The sequence below is a fragment of the Heteronotia binoei genome, chromosome 6 (genome assembly GCF_032191835.1).
Source record: "Heteronotia binoei isolate CCM8104 ecotype False Entrance Well chromosome 6, APGP_CSIRO_Hbin_v1, whole genome shotgun sequence".
Classification (NCBI taxonomy): domain Eukaryota; kingdom Metazoa; phylum Chordata; class Lepidosauria; order Squamata; family Gekkonidae; genus Heteronotia; species Heteronotia binoei.
The window spans coordinates 7724852-7744337 of record NC_083228.1 but is presented as its reverse complement, the minus strand read 5'-3'; the positions used below and the strand labels follow the sequence as shown (position 1 = coordinate 7744337).

General features: G+C 46.6%; 1 protein-coding gene across 1 annotated transcript in view; it reads left to right on the top strand.

Moving 5' to 3' along the window:
* The window catches only part of WASHC2C (WASH complex subunit 2C), a 64878-nt gene that overhangs the window by 17784 nt on the left and 27608 nt on the right, over nt 1–19486 (top strand). The window contains exons 9-15 of the mRNA XM_060240970.1: nt 5642–5729; nt 10195–10260; nt 11845–11954; nt 12854–12926; nt 13567–13623; nt 16985–17140; nt 18720–18850. Coding sequence (XP_060096953.1) covers nt 5642–5729; nt 10195–10260; nt 11845–11954; nt 12854–12926; nt 13567–13623; nt 16985–17140; nt 18720–18850 — 681 coding nt within the window. The remainder of the gene's footprint in view (nt 1–5641; nt 5730–10194; nt 10261–11844; nt 11955–12853; nt 12927–13566; nt 13624–16984; nt 17141–18719; nt 18851–19486) is intronic.

The window sequence follows — 19486 nt, the reverse complement described above, 5'->3', positions numbered from 1 at the left end:
TTTAAGGTTTGGTGATTTTTTATATGTCAATAGAAAGAATAACACGTGCAAGGGCCCAATCATTTGACAAGATGCAGTCTCAATTTGACGCTCTGGAGGCAAAAATGTTAAAAGCTATGGACAAATTGCATTTGGCAATAAAAAAAGATATTAAAAAAGAAGTTGGAGACCTTAGGAAGGAGATAGAGAGTTTCAAGGAAGAGACTCAAAATAAAGTGAAAGAGGTAGAGATGAAAGTGGATACACAGGCCTCTGCCTTGCTAAAAATCCAAGAAAAGGTCATAATACACGACTGTAAGTTGCTGGAGTCACAAGTGCGTCTAAGAGGGATACCTGAAAAAGAAGAGACAGATTTAAAAGGCTATATGGTGGATATCATCACTGAGTACATAGAAGAAGACCCTGACAGATTTAAGAGTATGTTGGAGGGTGCCTATAGAGTCAACTCAGTTTATGCGAAAAATAAAGGCCTGCCAAGAGACATCGTCATAAGATTAAGATCAAAAGAGATGGCAGAGAAAATCTTGAGGAAAGGGTACCAAAAAGCCTGGGCAATAGAAGGGAGCAGAGTTAAAATAATGAAAGAGCTACCAAGAGAAGTGATCAGCGATAGGAAAAAGTACAAGAAGCTAACCGATCAGTTGCGTGCAGAGGGCACAAGATATAGATGGATAATACCAGAGGGTCTTGGATTTGAACAAAATGGCAAAAGGATTACAATAAGATGCGAACAAGAGATGCATAGCTTTTTTGAAGAAAATAAAGAACCAACATCATAATGGAGTACAAATTACTATCTTGGAATATAAATGGACTAAATTCACCACAGAAAAGAAGGAGAACATTTCATTGGATTAAAAAGCAAAAATGTAATATAATTTGTTTACAGGAAGTTCATATACAACGCAAGGACAGTAAATTTTTGTGGAATAGAAATTTGGGGTTGGAGTTTTTTTCACTAGCAGAGCAAAAGAAAAGAGGGGTGGTTTTTTACATTAAAGAACAACTTGACCCAAAATTAATCTTTAAAGATAAAGAAGGAAGATATATTGCTGTTGAGGTGACGATAGAAGCGAAAAAAACGTTACTACTAGGACTTTATGCACCCAATGGAGCGAAAGACAAATTCTTTAAAGACATAAATCGACAAATGGACGAAGAGACCTATGACCAGGTATTGATGATGGGCGATTTTAATGGGACAATACAAAATAACCTTGACAGATCAAGTCCAAAGAAGAATGATAAAGAAGGGAAGCTGCCCAATTCTTTCTTTGAGTTGATTAAACAGGAAAATCTAGAAGACATTTGGAGAAAGTTCAACCCTGAGGTAAGAGACTATACATTTTTCTCAGCAAGGCATAATTCTTTTTCCAGAATTGACATGTTGTGGGGTTCCCAAGGCTTGGGCCTCATAACAAAAAAAATTGAGATTCTTCCAAAGGTTTGGGCGGACCATAATCCAATATGCTGGTCCACAAAATTGCAAAGAAAATCAAGAAGATGGAGAATTAATGAGGATTTACTACAAAATAAAGACACTGTGTCATTTTTAGAAAAGGAGACTGCAGCATTCTTCCAAATAAATGAAACGGATGATATGGAGTATCAAACAGTATGGGACACTTATAAAGCAGTAATGAGGGGTATATTAATTACATTGAATAATAAAGACAAAAGAGCAAGAGAAGAAAGGCTGTCAGCACTGCAAAATGAAATAAATAAAAAAGAAAAGGACTTAAAAAAAAGACCAGGGAAGAAAAAATTAATAAAAGAAATTACGATATTACAATCCCAAGTTAAACATTTGCTGAATAAAGAACTAGAATGGAATTTAAAAAATTTGAAACAGAAATCGTTTGAAAGTGCAAACAAACCTGGTAAATACCTGGCCTGGCAATTAAAAAGAAAGAAAGAAAATAAGACTATAAATAAAATCATGGCAAATGGGAAAACAGTAGTGGATCAAGAAGGAATTAAAAGAGAATTCTTTAAATACTATGCAAATTTATTCAAGGGTGTGAACGTAAGTAAAGAAAAAGTGGAAGAGTATCTACGAAACATCCAGGTGGCACCTTTGACGGAATATATGAAAAAGATATTAAATGACCCAATAGAGAAAATTGAAATAGAAGCAGCAATAAAAGCAATGCAAGAGGGTAAAGCTCCAGGGCCAGATGGATTTACATCAAAATTTTACAAATCTCTTAAGGATGAATTAACACCCAAACTGTTGAAGTTGTTAAACATGATAAGAGAAGAAGGGAAAATCCCAAAGACCTGGAGGGAAGCTGTAATCTCTTTGATTCATAAGGAAGATAAAGATAGCACAAACGTGAAAAATTATAGACCAATCTCATTGTTGAATAATGACTATAAGATTTATACAAGAATCTTAGCAGAGCGACTGAAACAATACCTGACCAACTTTATAAACAAAGACCAAGCGGGATTTCTTCCTAAAAGACAAATAAGGGACAATGTAAGAGCTGTTATTAATGTCGTGGAATACTATGAAAAGCACCTGGAAAAAGAAGTGGCCTTATTTTTTGTTGATGCAGAGAAAGCCTTTGACAACTTAAATTGGGACTTTATGTTTGCGGTAATGGAAAAAATTAATTTAGGAGAACAATTTATAAAAATGACAAGAGCAATATATACAGATCAGCATGCAAAATTGTGTATAAATGCAGACCTTACCAAAGAATTGAAAGTGAGTAAAGGAACAAGGCAAGGATGCCCGCTATCACCATTGTTGTTTATAATGACTCTTGAAATTCTGTTACAACAAATTCAAAAAGATGAAAAAATAGAAGGTCTAAAAATTAGAAGATTCTCTTATAAATACAAAGCTTTTGCAGACGATATAGTGTTCATAATGGAGAATCCGGTTCAAGTGTCACCACTGCTGTTAGCTAAGATAAAAGAGTACGGAGAACTAGCAGGATTATACATAAATAAGGAGAAATCGAAATTCCTCTGTAAAAACATGCAACCAAATAAAACAAAAGAACTACAAAAGGTGACAGGTTGTGAAGTCACAACCAAAGTTAGGTACCTTGGAATAGAGATAACAACGAAGAACATTGATTTATTCAAAAACAATTATGAAAAACTGTGGTGTAAGATGGACAAAGATTTGATGAAATGGAATAAACTCAACTTGTCCTTACTGGGCAGGATAGCTGCAATCAAAATGAATATTTTGCCAAGGATAATGTATTTGTTTCAAACCATCCCGATTGTAAAAGAAGCAAAACAATTCAACAAATGGCAAAGGAAAATTTCTGATTTCATTTGGGCCGGAAAGAAACCAAGGATAAAGATGAAGATCCTAACGGATGCCAAAGAGAGAGGAGGTTTTCAACTTCCCGATCTAAGATTATATCACGATGCAGTTTGTTTGACATGGATAAAAGATTGGATAATGCTGTTAGACAAAAAACCTTTGTGGTTAGAAGCTCATGGAAACAGATTCGGCTGGCATGCATACATGTACTATGGGAAGAATAAAATGGATGGTTTTTTCTCTCACCACTATGTCAGAAATACATTACTAAATACTTGGATAAAATACAAGAAATATGGGGACGAGAGAAAACCACTATGGATAGTGCCAGCAGAAGTAATAAAAATAACAGCTGATTCTGAAGAAAAAAGAGAAATGTCATACAACCAACTGCTTAAGATTCAAGGAGACAAAATTGAATTAAAAACCTCAGAAGAGTTAAATAACAATTACGACTGGTTTCAAATGCAACAAATTAAAAGTTTGATGGAAAATGACATAAAATCAGAGGGAATTAGACGAGAACAAACAGAACTGGAAAGGGTCCTGTTAGGTGACAATGAAAAATTGATATCAAAAGTATATAAGTTATTATTGAAATGGTCTACAGAAGAAGAAGTAGTAAAGTCTCAAATGGTCAAATGGGCAATTAATGTGAATAGAGAAATACAAATGGAAACATGGGAGCACCTCTGGAAGAACTCAATGAAGATATCAACTTGTCAAAGCATTAAGGAGAACTGTTTTAAAATGATGTATAGGTGGTATATGACTCCGAAAAAATTGGCTAAGATAAGTAAGAAAATGTCGGATAGATGTTGGAAATGTAAAAAACATGAAGGTTCTTTCTTCCATATGTGGTGGACATGTGAAAAAGCGAAAGAATTCTGGAAGATGATACAACAAGAAATCACCAAAATTCTGGGCTATGATTTAAAGAAAATTGCAGAGACGTTTTTACTTGGATTACAATTAGAAAAATACCCAAAAGAAGACAGGACTTTAATTTGGTACCTGTTATCAGCTGCTAGGACTTTGTACGCGCAGCTTTGGAAGCAAGAAAAAATACCAGAGAAATGGGAATGGACCATGAAAGTTTTATCGTGGTGTGAAATGGACAAATTAACCAGAACACTAAGAGACTATGATCTAGAGATATTCAAAAGGGAGTGGAGAAAATTTAAAGGATATATGGAGAAAACTTGGAAAGTAAAGAAATATTGGACAATTTTTTAGTTGTAAGAATATATATATGGAACTTTGTGCAGTCAGAAGTGCCTTTAGTATGGATTTGAACTTATAACCTCGGGGAAGTCAACATTGGAGGGAGGGGGGATGGAAATGTCATATGGGTTAATGTGAAAAAAGAAAAAAAATTAAGAAATAGAAAAGCTTTGTAACCATATGCTACCAATAAATTGTTTAAAACCGCCATAATAAACAACAAAGGAAAGAGAACCACATATCAAAGAGATAAGGATTTTTTTCCCAATTTTATTAGTGTATTTAACGAATCTCAAACAACATAAATATCAAATCGTCTTACTCAACATATTATATCAGCATCCAAATTAAATACATAAAAAAGAGAATGGAAGTGGTTTTCACTCAAAAATTAAGCCTCCATATTATTAACCATACACCATATCATTACAAACAATTCATCGACCCCCTTTACTTCCGATCCTAACCGTTAAACCATTTTTGTCTTTTTATTAATCCACATATATAATTTCTCCCATTTATTACTTGCCTCAGTCTTGGGCACCCCTTTCAAAAGAGTCGAAAGTGTATCCATCTCCGCAGCTGGAAGTACTTTATCAACCAATTCATGCAGATTTGGACACTTCCTTTGTCTCCAATATTTGGCGAATAAAATTCTTGCAGCTGTAAGAATATAAACTATCAAGTACTCATCATCCTTTGGTAAGAGATAAGAACTTTGAAGCTACCAGAGCATTCCTTCTCACACTCATGAGACAAAACAGTGCTCCGTGAGAATCTAAACACTCTCCAGCCAGTACGTGTCGCTATTAGGTAGTAAATAACACCGCTTCTAAGCGAAAGATATGTACAGGAGCTTGACGTCAGCTATGTACATGTTGCCTAAGGTGTTCAATTAACAGTCTAGCTGCTGCCAATAAATGTGAGATTGGATACCACCAGTTCTTAGGTATCTGTTCAGCAGAACTGGATCCGAGGGCAACCGTGGCTCTCAGTCCTGGTCTCTACAATCTAGTGCCCAGCAGTCTCTTCCTTCTGAAGTTGAGCTGTTCTTGCAAGTGACTGTTCGTAAAGCTCTCCTCCCTGAACTGGTCCCAACTGCTTTAACCGCACCTTGACTCTTTCCAGAAAAAGAAAAGGCCCACGTCCTTCACCGATCAGCTGGCAGCTCGGATCAAAGGGGACCTGCCGCATAAGAGGAATGAGGAACAATTGTGTAAGCGGGGTTTTATCCTTTACCTGTGTGTGTGTGTACGTGTTGCCTATTTCTCCTTAAATACTTCAAAACCAGTGTTTATAATAAAATGGCCTTTTTTAATTTGGGGGTTTTACTACCGTATTTTTCGGACCATAAGACGCGCTTCCCCCCCGCCCCCCAAAAGTGGGGGGAAACTGTGTGCGTCTTATGGAGCGAAGGGACGATAGGACGTACCTTCCTCCGGGGGGGGGGGTGCGATCCGCTGCCTCCGCCTCCGATCCCGGCGCTTCCCCTGCGCCTGCCTGCCTGGCTCCAGCTCTGCTTCCAGCAAGCGCTGGGATCGCTCCACGCTGCCCCCACCGCAAACCCAGCGCTTCGCGAGCGCCGGCTGCGGAGGGGGCAGCGTGCTTCCTCTGTGCCTGTCTGCCTGGCTCCAGCTCTGACGCTTAAAGCAAGCGCCAGGATCACTCCCTCCGCCCTCCAATCCCGGCGCTTGCTGTAAGCGTCAGAGCTGGAGCCAGGCAGACAGGCACGGAGGAAGCACGCTGCCCCCTCCGTAGCTGGCGCTCGCGAAGCGCTGGGTTTTCAGTGGGGGCAGTGTGGAGCGATCCCAGCGCTTGCTGGAAGCAGAGCTGGAGCCAGGCAGGCACGGGGGAAGCGCTGGGATTGGAGGCGGAGGCAGCAGATCGCCCCCCAGGAGGAAGGTGCGCCCTATGGTCCGGAGCGCCTTATGGACCGAAAAATACGGTAATTTTGAGAAATGTGGAGAGCTGCTCCCCAAGAAGAAATTAATAAGCTCTGTTTGTCTGGACATCAGATCACAGAGCAGGAGAGGGCATTAGAGGTGAAGGGACTCACCTGTGATGAAAGAGGTATATTTTCCCCTGTGATACCTTTTAACCCTTTCATTAAAAATATTCAAATAATGTATGATACTGCATTCTCATCACACGTGGAGAAAAAAAACCCTGCCTCTCGCTGCGTGAGCCCCAAAGGTCTTTACGATCAGCGACTCAACAACTTTTGGGAATACCCGACCCCAGAGACGTCCGTCTGGCCTTGACGAAGACCAGGGCCTTTTCAGTCTTGGCTCCTGCCTGGTGGAATGAGCTCCTCCTGGAGATTCGGGCCCTGCGGGATCTGCTTCAATTCCGCAGAGCCTGTAAAATGGAGCTCTTTCGCCAGGCTTTCAGCTGAGGCAGTGGGCGTCACTTATTACTGGCCTCCCCCACCCCCCTCATTCCACCCCAGTGCTACAAGACCTGCGGGACCTGGACAAGAGGCCATGGCTGCGAGGCAGAACCCGCCATTTTAGTCACTATTGCCTTTCTGTGGCTTTAGATTTATATATATTTTAAATTGGTCTTTTATCGTTTTTACTCTTGATTGTTTTGATGATGTAACCCACCCTGAGCTCGTCCTATGGGAAGGGCGGGCTAAAAATCGAATAAAACAAGCAAACAAATAAATTATGGAAATGGCTCTTTTCCAGATTAACCTGCGCAAGCACGAAAAAAATGTGGTTTTCTGACAGAATTAAAAAACACACATTTTTTTCATGCTTCTATAAATTATTTCTGTTGAAAGAGACTGTGTAACAGCCCAAGACACAAGCACTCAAAGTAAATGGCCTTCACCCTGAGTGTATATGTGCACATTACCACTTGGCTTCTGTGGGAAGACATTTGATTTAGCAGCTGAATGGTAGCTGGACCCAAGGCGGCCTCATTGGGGGTAGATGCCCGGGGACGAGATTCTTTGAGGCGCAACGCAAGAGCCCTGGAGGAGCAGAAGACCCTCCGGAAGGGCCCTAGGAGAGGGCTCTGTCCTCTAACTTGGGGGCAGCCAGACAGAACGCTCCCGGCTAAAGGGAGGAAAGCTACAGCTGATGGGGTGCTGTGGGTGATGGCGGGTTCTGTGCAGCTCTCATCTACTCAGCCTCTGATTGAAATCAAATAAGGAATTTATTGAAGAGGTGCATGTTCACGGCAAAGACGTTTCTTGCTAGAACTGACCCCCCAGGGTAGAGCCAGATGCTTATGCATGATGCATGACCGTTAATAACGTAAGCAGTTCAAGGCACGAAGGGAAAGCGGCAAAAGCATTTGAAATATAATTGCCCAAATCCCAATCCCCACAGTTGGTAAGTGTCTTCTCCTGGCCATTCACCCAGCTGTTCAGATAAGCAGCTGGTTTTCAAGGTCACAGAAAAGGGTGACTGCGGCTCTCTTGTGGATCTGCTGCGCAATCTGTTCCATCTTTAAGATCACGCGTGTTAAACAGCAAGCACAGCAAGGCAAAGCAAAATCATAACTGGACAGAAAATGACATTAGAAAAATGCAAAATCGCATTACATATTTCCAGAATCAGATAGCAGCATTAGCGATCAGACGACACCAAATTTTTAAAGAAATGATTTGTGTCCAGTAGCACCCAAAGTCCAACAAGATTTCCAGGATATCAGCTGCTGAGAGAGAAGAAGAAGATGACTGCAGATTTATACCCCGCCCTTCTCTCTGAATCAGAGACTCAGAGCGGCTTACAATCTCCTATACCTTCTCACCCCACAACAGACACCCTGTGAGGTGGGTGGGGCTGGAGAGGGCTCTCACAGCAGCTGCCCTTTCAAGGACAGAGTCTCAGAATGGCCTACAATCTCCTTTCTCTTCCTCCCCTACAACAGACACCCTGTGAGGTGGGTGGGGCTGAGAGGGCTCTCCCAGCAGCTGCCCTTTCAAGGACAGAGTCTCAAAACGGCCTACAATCTCCTTTCCCTTCCTCCCCTACAACAGACACCCTGTGAGGTGGGTGGGGCTGAGAGGGCTCTCACAGCAGCTGCCCTTTCAAGGACAACCTCTGCCAGAGCTATGGCTGACCCAAGGCCATTCCAGCAGGTGCAAGTGGAGGAGTGGGGAATCAAACCTGGTTCTCTCAGATAAGAGTGCACACTTAACCACCACACCAAATTGGCTATCTCCAAGCTGCCTTCGTCAGCGTAGGGGGCTTTGACTCTGGAAAGTTTATATCCTGTCAGAGGGAGTTTTGACTCTAGAGAGCTTGCACTCTGGTCTTTTGATGGTCTTTAACAGGGGTATCGAACTCATTTGTTATGAGAGCCGGATCTGACATAAGTGAGATTTCATTGGGCTGAGCCATGTTGGGCCGGGCTGTATGTGTACCTATTTAAGATTAGATAGCAGAGAGAAAAACTTTATAAAGGACACAGACACTATTCAAGATTTTTTTTAAAAAAACCCTTAAAAAAAACATGCTTAAAACATTAGGACTCGTTGGTCTTAAAGGTGCTTTCTTTGTATCTCTTGCATGGGAGCCAAGGAACTGGGCAAAGGAAGCTCTGGCTCTTTCCTTCCTTTGCCAGGGGGCCAGGAGGGGGAGGAGCCTCGGCCAATAGAAGGAAGAGAGGTTTGGTTCAGTAGCTCTGCTGTGTGATTGAGAAAGCCTGGCAAAGCAATCTCTCCCTCCCCCACTCCCCCCAGGTAGGAGCCTCAGCCAATGGAGAAAAGAGAGGTTTTGCTCTGCAGCTCCTGTGCAGTTGAACAAGCCTGGCAAAACAAGATGTGATGCGGAAGGAAGGAAGCAAGAGAGAGGGAGAAGGAGGTAGATGACAGCCGGTTGCTCGGGGCCTGATAGGAGCCCTCTGGGGGCGATTCGGCCCCTGGGTTGCATGTTTGACACCCCTGTTCTTTAAGGTGCTACTGGATCCCAGTCTTCTCTTCCGCTGCAACCAACATGGCTGCCCACCAGAAGCTATCTAACAAAGGGGGCTTTGACTCTTTAAAGTTTACGCCCTGGAAAACTTGTTGGCCTCTGAGGTGCTAGGGAATTCAGCTCTCCTACTGCAGGCCGATAAACAAAGTGCAAAGGACGTGGCCGTAGGGTGCAAGTTCAGCACTAATGACAAGAATTTATTAATACATGTAAACACTTATTGTAAGATGATAGACAATTGTGTACATGTGTTTCACTCTCTAAAAATTGGAAAGTCCCCCTCCTCGATTGTGACATCAAGTTGTAGCTGGTTTTTTTCAGCCGGAGAGAACCCTAAGGTTGTAACGGTTCAGTGCATGAGTCTGCGTTCAAGCCAGATGAGTGAGGCAGTAATGCATCCAGTCCACAACTCCTCTGTCAGATACGATGAGACGGGTCGGCAGCTCTGCACATCCACCCACGAGCAGCCCTCGGTGTTCTGATGACTGTATGCAGAATGTCTTCCCCAGTAATAGATTTGCCCAGGTCTTTTTTTGTAGCAGGAACTCCTTTGCATCTGAGGCTACACACCCCTGAGGTAGCCAGTCCTCTTGGAGATTACAGTAGATCCTGTACTAAAAGCCCTGTAAGCTCTTGGAGGATTGGCTACATCAGGGGTGTGTGGCCTCAGATGCAAAGGAATTCCTGCTACAAAAAAAGCCCTGGATTTGCCGAGAGGAGAGGCTGATCAAGTATCAAATTTTCCACTTTCAGCGTCTGCAGATGTAAAAAACAAGAAGACAGAGAAAGAGAAGGAAGGCGTTGGTGTTCCATCAGATGGTCAGTCTTTGTTAGATTTGTTTTTCTTGGGAATAAGAGGGAGGAGAGACTTCTGAATTTTATTTTATTTTAACAATTTTTTTAAGACTTCCGTCCTCATTGTGGCAAATCTTTCAATGCTTTTGGAGCTTCGGTATCCTCTTCTTTTTACTGCTGTACAAAGCTTGTTGCTGTGAGCATGGCCATTGTCTCCCTTGCTTAAATGTTTTCCTCTGAAATGTGATCTGCCTTGTGTTTGTTTAGTGGTCTTTTTGGCTCCCATGTCCAAATTGAGAACCTACAAGGGACGCCTGGTGAATCAAATGTGGCCATACTTCTTCCACATTTTGGGAGGTTCTGGGTTGACAATTCCCAGCCCCCCCCTCCTTCTCCTTCACAACCCCCACACCATCCTCTCATGCCCTCCTCCTTTCCCACCCATCTGCATACCTCCCTTCTTGTCTCTGTGTCACAAGGACATCAGAAGAGCCCTGCTGGATCAGACCAGTAGTCCATCTAGTCCAGCCTTCTGTCCCACACAGTGGCCAGCCAGTTCCTCTGCTGGGCCAGCAACAGGACAGAGAGGCTGAGGCCTTCCCCTGAGAAGAACACCAGAAGAGCCCTGCTGGATCAGACCACTAAGGGTCCATCTAGTCCAACCTCCTGTCTCACACAGAGGGCAACCAGTTCCTCTGGAGGGCCAATAACAGGGCAGAGAGGCCAAGGCCTTCCCCTGAGAAGAACATCAGAAGAGCCCTGCTGGATCAGACCAGTAGTCCATCTAGTCCAGCCTCCTGTCCCACACAGTGGCCAGCCAGTTCCTCTGCTGGGCCAGCAACAGGGCAGAGAGGCTGAGGCCTTTCCCTCGTGTTGCCTGTCTCTGGGATTCAGAGGCTTCATGCCACTGAATGTGGAGGTTCCCCTCAGTCTCCAGGGCTAGCAGCTACTGATAGACCTCTCCTCCATGAACTTATCTAATCCCCTTTGAAAGCTTTTTTTATTCCTGTAGCAAGAACTACATTGTCTGGCAGTGAATTCTGCATTTTAATCACTCTCTGTTTAAAGTAGTATTTCCTTTTGTCTGTCCTGAACCTACAACTGCCCGTCAGCTTCCCTGGGTGCCCTTGAGTTCTAGAATCCAAGGAGAGAGGGAGAAAAACATCTGTTTTGTCAGCTCTCTTGCCTGTGCCTCCTTCCCGCCTGCGACCCCTCCCACCGCCAACCTTCACAGCCTCCTGTTCTTCCTACAACCCTTCCCCCCCCCCCAGTGGCAGTAGCAGTGCAAGCCTCTTGTGAGCGTGATTGTCAAATACTGGCAAGTGAGTGAGTGAGTGCGTGCGTGTGAGAGAAAGAGAGAGAGACAACAGTGGGCCCTGCCTGAAGCCCCTGGGCCCTGGCGTATGCTGTCGCCTGCCCTTTGCTGTGGCGTTTGAGCCCTGAGTCTTACTTCATTACTCTGGAGTCTTGCTCCGCGGTGGACTGTCTGAAAGTGGGGCATTTGTGAAGGAAGGGTTGCCTTTGGTTACTCTCAGGGCCAGGCAACTGAATCTCTTCTCAAAGGCGCTTTTTGTCACTCCTGCTGATGCGCGTGTGATCTCTTCTCAGACGACGACGACGATCTCTTCCGGCCTCCCAAGCTGACTGACGAAGACTTCTCACCGTTTGCCTCGACCGGAGGCCTCTTCAGTGGCGGGATGGGACTCTTTGAGGACGAGGTTGGTAACAGATTTTCAGGCCTTTGCCAGGCTCAGCCCTGGCTGAAGCGGAGATGAGGCCGAAGGTTTTGCCTGCTGTTTCCTCTCAGTTGCAAGAGAATGTTTTCTGAAAACCTACTAATGCTGCCCGTAACTGCTTCCAGCTGTGCTTCAAGACCTGGCATTGTGTTGCTGTTAGAACACGGGCGTTTGCGTTGCCTGCTGGCGGCTGGCACCCAACAGGAGACCTGGCGGCAGAGGGTGTGGGGGGCAGTGTCACAGCGACAGTGTGACATTGTTTCTGCAGTGAACCCAGAAGTGACATTGCAGCTATCTAGGATTCAGCTGAAACTCTTAGGAGTTTTTGTTGAATCCTAGATCGCTGTGATGTCGCTTCCTGGTTTGCTCTGGAAATGAGGTCATGCCATTGAGCGGATGGTGATTTTTGGACTCTTTTTTCCCTCTGCTGGCCTACCGAGTAGCTGTGGGAAATGAGGGCTGTCAGCTGGACGTCTGGGAGAACCAGGTTTGAAACCCCGCTTGGCCATACCAGCTCATTTGGTGACCATGGCCCCTCACGCTCTCCCAGCCTCGTGTAGTGGTTAGAGTTTTGTTCTTATCCTTGAGGCCTAATTAAGAGCCGGAAGAGTGATTTCTTGGTGCATATCCTGAAGCTTGGTTATGAAAAGCGTCTCTTGTTAAAGGTTTTCAAATGTGATCTTTCCCCCTCGTACATTTTGAATTGTTAGCTGCCTCGGTGGCTCTTTATGAGGGGAGAAAGTCAGGATACACCTTTTGTAAATAAATACATTAAGGAATCACATAATGCGCTGCTTTTTGCCATTCTCAGCACTTGATCTTGGTAGCAGATGCAGTTAACGCTTCCTGCCTACAACAGTTTCATTTCTCTTTCCCGCCAGAGCGATCTCTTCGCTGAACTGCCGAAAGGGGAGGAGGTGGCAGAGAAGGACGAACGAGTCCCCATAAATGATGGTGAGCCTTTTGAGAACTGCGGAGTTGGGTGTCCGTACAGGAGTGGGAAGGTGTTGTGTGTCTGGCAGAGTCAGCTTGGGAAGGCTGGGCGCAGGTGTGATGGAAAGCCATGTGGCACTGCTCCTCTGTAGCTGCTCTTGAACGCAGTCGGATGCGCTTTGCATCTGCTGTTGCTGAACCAGTGGGCAATGCATGCGCAGAAGGCTGCTTCCCTGTACAGGTGTAAGACCACCGGAAGAGCCCTGCTGGATCAGAGTATGTGTGTATATGTATGTATGTATATGTGTGTGTGTATACACAAACACACATTTATTGGCCACTGTGACACAGAGTGTTGGACTGGAGGGGCCATTGGCCTGATCCAAGATGGCTTCTCTTCTGTTCTTATGATACCTGATTGAATCGTGGCACTGTGGAAGAGCATCTGCTTAGCATGCAGAAGGTCCCAGGTTCAATCCCAGTCCAAAGGCCCAGGCAGTAGATGAGGGGGAAGACCTCTGTCTGCCTGAGACCCTGGAGAGCTTGGACGAGACTCGATGGGTCAGTGGTCTCATTGCGAACAAGGCAGCTTCATGTGTTTAGCTGGGTGAAGTCAACGTTTTGTGTGCTCAGCTGGCTTAATTTATGTTACGATTTTTAGAACCGTCGTCAAAAACTGTGAGGAAAGTTCCGGCAGGTGGAGTCTTTCTCCTTCCAGGTATGCTTAACGAAGCGGGCCTCGTCTAGGGTAAAATCCCTCTCCTTAAAAGGCACAGATCGGCTCAAAATAGGGGCTTTCAAGCTATGTGCTGCCTGCTGCGGTGGGTTTTGTAGTCCTGTCTAGACCCTGGTCTCCCCGAATGTCCCAAGCCAGAGCTGGCCACCCTAGCATTGACTGCGTTTGCTGCTAGTGTTGCTATTGTGGCTTAGAAGCTAAAAGCGGCCTGCAGGGTTGTGCCTGTCCGAGCCCTGTAGTGGTGAAGTGTGCGGACTCTTATCTGGGAGAACCGGGTTTGATTCCTCCACTTGCACCTGCTGGAATGGCCTTGGGTCAGCCATAGCTCTGGCAGAGGTTGTCCTTGAAAGGGCAGCTGCTGTGAGAGCCCTCTTCAGCCCCACCCACCTCACAGGGTGTCTGTTGTTGGGGAGGAAGATAAAGGAAATCGTGAGCTGCTCTGAGACTGGGATTCAGAGTGGTGGTGGGGATATATATAAGAGAGCCAGTTTGGTGTTGTGGTGAAGTGTGCGGACTCTTATTTTTTTTTTTTTATTTATTCTATGACTTATATCCCGCCTTTCCCATAAAATGGCTCAGGGCGGCTCACAACAAATGATAAAACAATAAACAGAATGCAAAGTTATTACATTTAAAAAAGTCGAAGCGTTTAAAACCTAAAAACTTAAAATCTTAACGTTAAAACTATACAGTATATTTCACTGAAGTCTGATAAGCTACATTTATCTAGTCAGGCGTAGGCTAACTGGAAGAGGCTTGTCTTACAGGCCCTGCGGAACTGAGTAAGATCCCGCAGGGCCCTCACCTCTTCCGGCAGCTGGTTCCACCATGTGGGGGCCATTGTAGAAAAGGCCCTGTCTCTGGTTGTCTTGAGACGGACTTCTTTGGGCCCGGGGATGGTGAGAAGGTTTTGCATCCCAGACCTCAGTACTCTCTGGGGAACGTGTGGGGAGAGACGGTCCTTCAGGTAGGCAGGTCCCAGGCCATATAGGGCTTTAAAGGTAATGACCAGCACCTTGTACCGGACTCGGTATATTATTGGAAGCCAGTGCAAAGCCCGAAGACCCGGCCGAATGTGCCCCCACCTTGGGAGGCCCAATAACAGCCGGGCCGCGGCATTCTGCACCAGCTGCAATTTCCGGGTCCGGCACAGGGGCAGCCCCATGTAGAGGGCATTGCAGTAATCCAACCTCGAGGTGACCGTAGCATGGATCACTGTTGCTAGGTCGTCGCGGTCCAGGAAGGGGGCCAACTGCCTTGCCCGTCTAAGATGAAAAAACGCGGACTTGGCAGTGGTTGCTATCTGAGCCTCCATCTTTAGGGACGGCTCCAGTAGCACCCCCAGGCTTTTGACCCTGTCTGCCGCCGTCAGCGGCGCACCGTCAAAAACCGGCAGGGGGATTCCCCCCCCCCGGTCCACGACGGCCCAAACAAAGGACCTCTGTCTTCGCAGGATTCAGTCTCAGTCCACTCAGTCTGAGCCACTCAGCCACGGCCTGTAATGCCCGATCTAGGTTTTCTGGGGCGCAGACCGGTTGACCGTCCATAAGTAGATAGAACTGGGTGTCATCAGCATACTGGTGACACCCCAGCCCATACCTTCGGGCAATCTGGGCAAGAGGTCGCATATAGATGTTAAATAACATCGGGGAGAGAACCGCTCCCTGGGGCACTCCACAATTAAGTGTGTGCCTCCGGGATTGTGACCCTTTGTCCCCGACCTTCGAGGAAAGAGGAAAGCCACTGCAGGGCCAGCCCCTGAATCCCCGCGTCGGCGAGGTGGCAAGTCAGTAACCGATGGTCGACCGTATCGAACGCCGCCGATAGGTCCAACAGCATCAGCACTGCCGAGCCACCCCGATCCAGATGCCGTTGAAGGTCATCTACCAGGGCAACCAACACCGTCTCCGTCCCGTGACCTGGGCGAAAGCCGGACTGGAGTGGGTCAAGGACGGAAGCGTCCTCCAGGAAAGCCTGTAGCTGCCTCGCCACTGCCCTCTCGATAAGTTTGCCCAGGAAGGGCAAATTTGAGACCGGCCTATAGTGTGCCAATTGGGCCGGGTCTAAAGATGGTTTTTTAAAGAGGGGACGGACCACAGCCTCTTTGAGCAGCGTTGGAAAGAGCCCTTCCGTTAGGGATCTGTTTATGATATCCCGTATAGGATATCTGAGATCCCCTTGGCAAGATTTAATAAGCCAGGAAGGGCATGGGTCCAATTTACAAGTTGTTGGGCGGGCAGCCAAGAGGATCCTGTCAACTTCCTCCAGGCTGAGGGGGCCGAAACCGTCCAGAATATAATCCGAAGACATGCTCGGGGCCTCGGTTGCGTTAACTGTCTCTAAGTTGACGGGGAGGTCGAGGCGGAGTGATGCGATCTTGTCCGCAAAATAATGCGCAAAAGCCTCACAGCCTATCTCCAATTCAAAGGGAGAACTGGGTTTGATTCTCCACTCCTCCACTTGCAGCTGCTGGAATGGCCTTGGGTCAGCCAGAGCTCTGGCAGAGGTTGTCCTTGAAAGGGCAGCTGCTGTGAGAGCCCTCTCCAGCCCCACCCGCATCACAGGGTGTCTGTTGGGGGGGAGGAAGGAGAAGGAGATTGTGAGCCGCTCTGAGACTCTGGGATTCAGAGTGGTGGTGGGGATATATATAAGAGAGCCAGTTTGGTGTAGTGGTGAAGTGTGTGGACTCTTATCTGGGAGAACTGGGGTTGATTCCCCACTCCTCCACTTGCACCTGCTGGAACGGCCTTGGGTCAGCCATAGCTCTGGCAGAGGTTGTCCTTGAAAGGGCAGCTGCTGTGAGAGCCCTCTCCAGCCCCGCCCACCTCACAGGGTGTCTGTTGGTGTGGGGGAGGTAAAAGAGATCGTGACCACTTTGAGACTCAGAGTATAGGGTGGGATATAAATCCAATATCATCCTCATTATTATAAACAAAGGTGGCTCCATTTTAGAACTGTGTATTTGGGCCCTTGATAAGGTGATTGATGGTAAAGTACATGACTCTATGGCAGGGATGGCCAAACTGCGGCTCAGGAGCCATGTGTGGCTCTCAAAGCGCGCCCCCCCCCCCATCTGCTGGCTTGGAGAAGGCATTTCTCTCTTCAAAGCACTTCTCCAAGCCAAGCCAGCTGGCGACTTGGAGAGGGCATTTAAACTTGCTTTCTCTCCACCCCTCCTTCATCTTGCGACTCTCGAGCATCTGACATGAATGTCAGATCTTCATGGAATTCCCCAAGGCGGGGTAATCTGTTGTTTTGCACTTGCTGATCAGCACTGATCATAAAACCCGGCTCAGCTGGTAGGAGCTCCAGTGCACAGTCTGCATTTCTTCCTTCTTTGCAGGTGGGTCTGATGTCTTCAGCCCCTCCTTGCTTGTCACGGAGAAAGAAGAGAAGAAGAAGGTGGAACCAGTTGCAGAGAAAACTCCCAAGCAACAAACTGGTGTCAGCCTGTTTGATGACGATGACTTCCAGGTCCGAAGGAGTGACCCTGTTTCAAGTAAGCTGCTCCGGTCAAGTTTCCTTCATTCTTTGCCTTTCCCCCTCTTCTTTGGAGAAGTCTCGGTTTGTGGCCCTTGGCAGCACATAGCTCGGAGCCAGATCACTGGTGGGAGAGCACTGGTGGTCTTCCCTGCTGCAGCTCCTTCGCTGTTAGAGAGCTGCTTTTTGGAACGGCTTTGCTGGCTCCAGTGGCACCTTTGAAGACCAACAAAATTTTATTCTGGCTATTCCGTGTGCCTGCTGGCTGGTCTTAAAGGCGCCCCTGGACTCAAACTTTGACCTGCAGCTTCAAACCAACACAGTTACCCACCTGAAGAAATGTAGCAGGTGACAAGTTTTCTTGGCCTGAAGGTGAAACTTGCGGGGGGGGGGGGGAGTCACCTGCTGCATTCCATTTCTGGAAAAGCGACGGGTTATGTGGTAGCAAATCTGGATTTATGACTGTATACCCTTGACTGGGAGCTGCCCTCTGTCTTAACTTTCGGAAGGATCGTAGGGTTTTCTAAATGCGTCTGTCTCGTTCACAGCCTCGCAAAGGAAATTCTTCTTTACGCAGAGAGTGATTAAAATGTGGAATTCACTGCCAGAGGAGGTAGCGATGGCTTCAAGAGTAGACAGCTTGAAAAGGGGGTTAGATAGATTCATGGAGGAGAGGTCTGTCAGTGGCGACTAGCCCTGGTGACTGAGGGGAACCTTCACGTTCAGAGGCACTGAGCCTCTGAATCCTAGAGCCAGGAGGCAACATCAGGGGAAGGCCTCAACCTCCGTGTCCTGTGGTTTGCCCTCTGGAGGAGCTGTCTGGCTGCTACATGAGACAGGATGCTGAACCAGAAGAAGAAGAAGACTGCAGATTTATACCCTGCCCTTCTCTTTGAATCAGAGACTCAAAGCAGCTTACAATCTCCTATATCTTCTTCCCCCACAACAGACACCCTGTAAGGGTGTCTGTTAGAGCGGTTCCACAAGAGGTGGTGGGCTCTCCTTCCTTGGAGGTTTTTCAACAGAGGCTAGATGGCCATCTGACAGCAATGAAGATCCTGTGAATTTAGGGGGAAGTGTTTGTGAGTTTCCTGCATTGTGCAGGGGGTTGGACTAGATGACCCTGGAGGTCCCTTCCAACTCTATGATTCTAAGTTTATAAAACTGTGCATGGGTGGAGAAAGGAGACAGAGCTTTCTCTTCCTCTTATAGCATTTTATGATTCTATGAGTTGGGTGGGGCTGAGAGAGCTCTCACAGAAGCTGTCCTTTCAAGGACAGCTCCTACGAGACCTATGGCTGACCCAAGGCCATTCCAGCAGGTGCAAGTGGAGGAGGGGGGAATCAAACCTGGTTCTCCAAGATAAGAGTCCGCACACTTAACCACTACGCCAAACTGGCTCTCAAGCCATTGGTCTGATCCAGCACGGCTCTTTTTTCGTTCTTACATTTTTAGGGGTAGAAACATAATACATGAAGCACAAAATCAAGTTCTGAAGACTTTCCCTGATTGCATTCCCCCGTCTTGCCTGCCCCTTGACTTTCATGGCTGCCACCTTTGGTCCTCAAGCAAATCTTTGTGCATTCCCCCCGAAACAGGCAAATCTGCCCCTGATCTCTTTGGTGGCGTCGAAGAGGACCTGTTCATGGAAAAGCCGGATGCTGGCAGGGCGATAAAGGATGCTCCCAAAGAAGCCGAAGGAAGTAAAGGCTCTATCACAAGGGACAAGGTAATGCCGCCCTTAGAATAGGGAAGACCCAGAGCCCTCCTGCTTTGAGGAAGCTGGTTTCTGCTTTAGTGTTCCGTTTCTCCCAAGTAGGCAAGGGTGTATCTCCATTTGTTGCAGATAAATGACTTCTTATACCCATAGTGCATCTAATGAAGTGAGCCCCGACTCCCAAAAGCTGCTGCTGGAATTAACTTTCAGGGGTCGCTTGATCCCTGTTTTTGTTCTCCCTTGGTGGGTACAAAGAGGCAGAGCACCTTGTTCTTCAACCTCCACTGGATGACTCTGAATGGGTGGGAGGGGGAGACTTCCCATTATTGGAGGGAAGCGTTGGCAATGTGGGATCCCTTGGGGCGGAGGGACGGTGGCTCAGTGGTAGAGCATCTGCTTGGGAAGCAGAAGGTCCCAGGTTCAATCCCCGGCATCTCCAAAAAAGGGTCGAGGCAAATAGGTGTGAAAAACCTCAGCTTGAGACCCTGGAGAGCCGCTGCCAGTCTGAGAAGACAATACTGACTTTGATGGACCAAAGGTCTGATTCAGTAGAAGGCAGCTTCATAGGTTCATAGGGGCAGGCCTGCTGTCTGGAGTAGCTGATGATGTGTGGCACAGATCTGGAAGACTAGTAAAGGGAGGCACAGT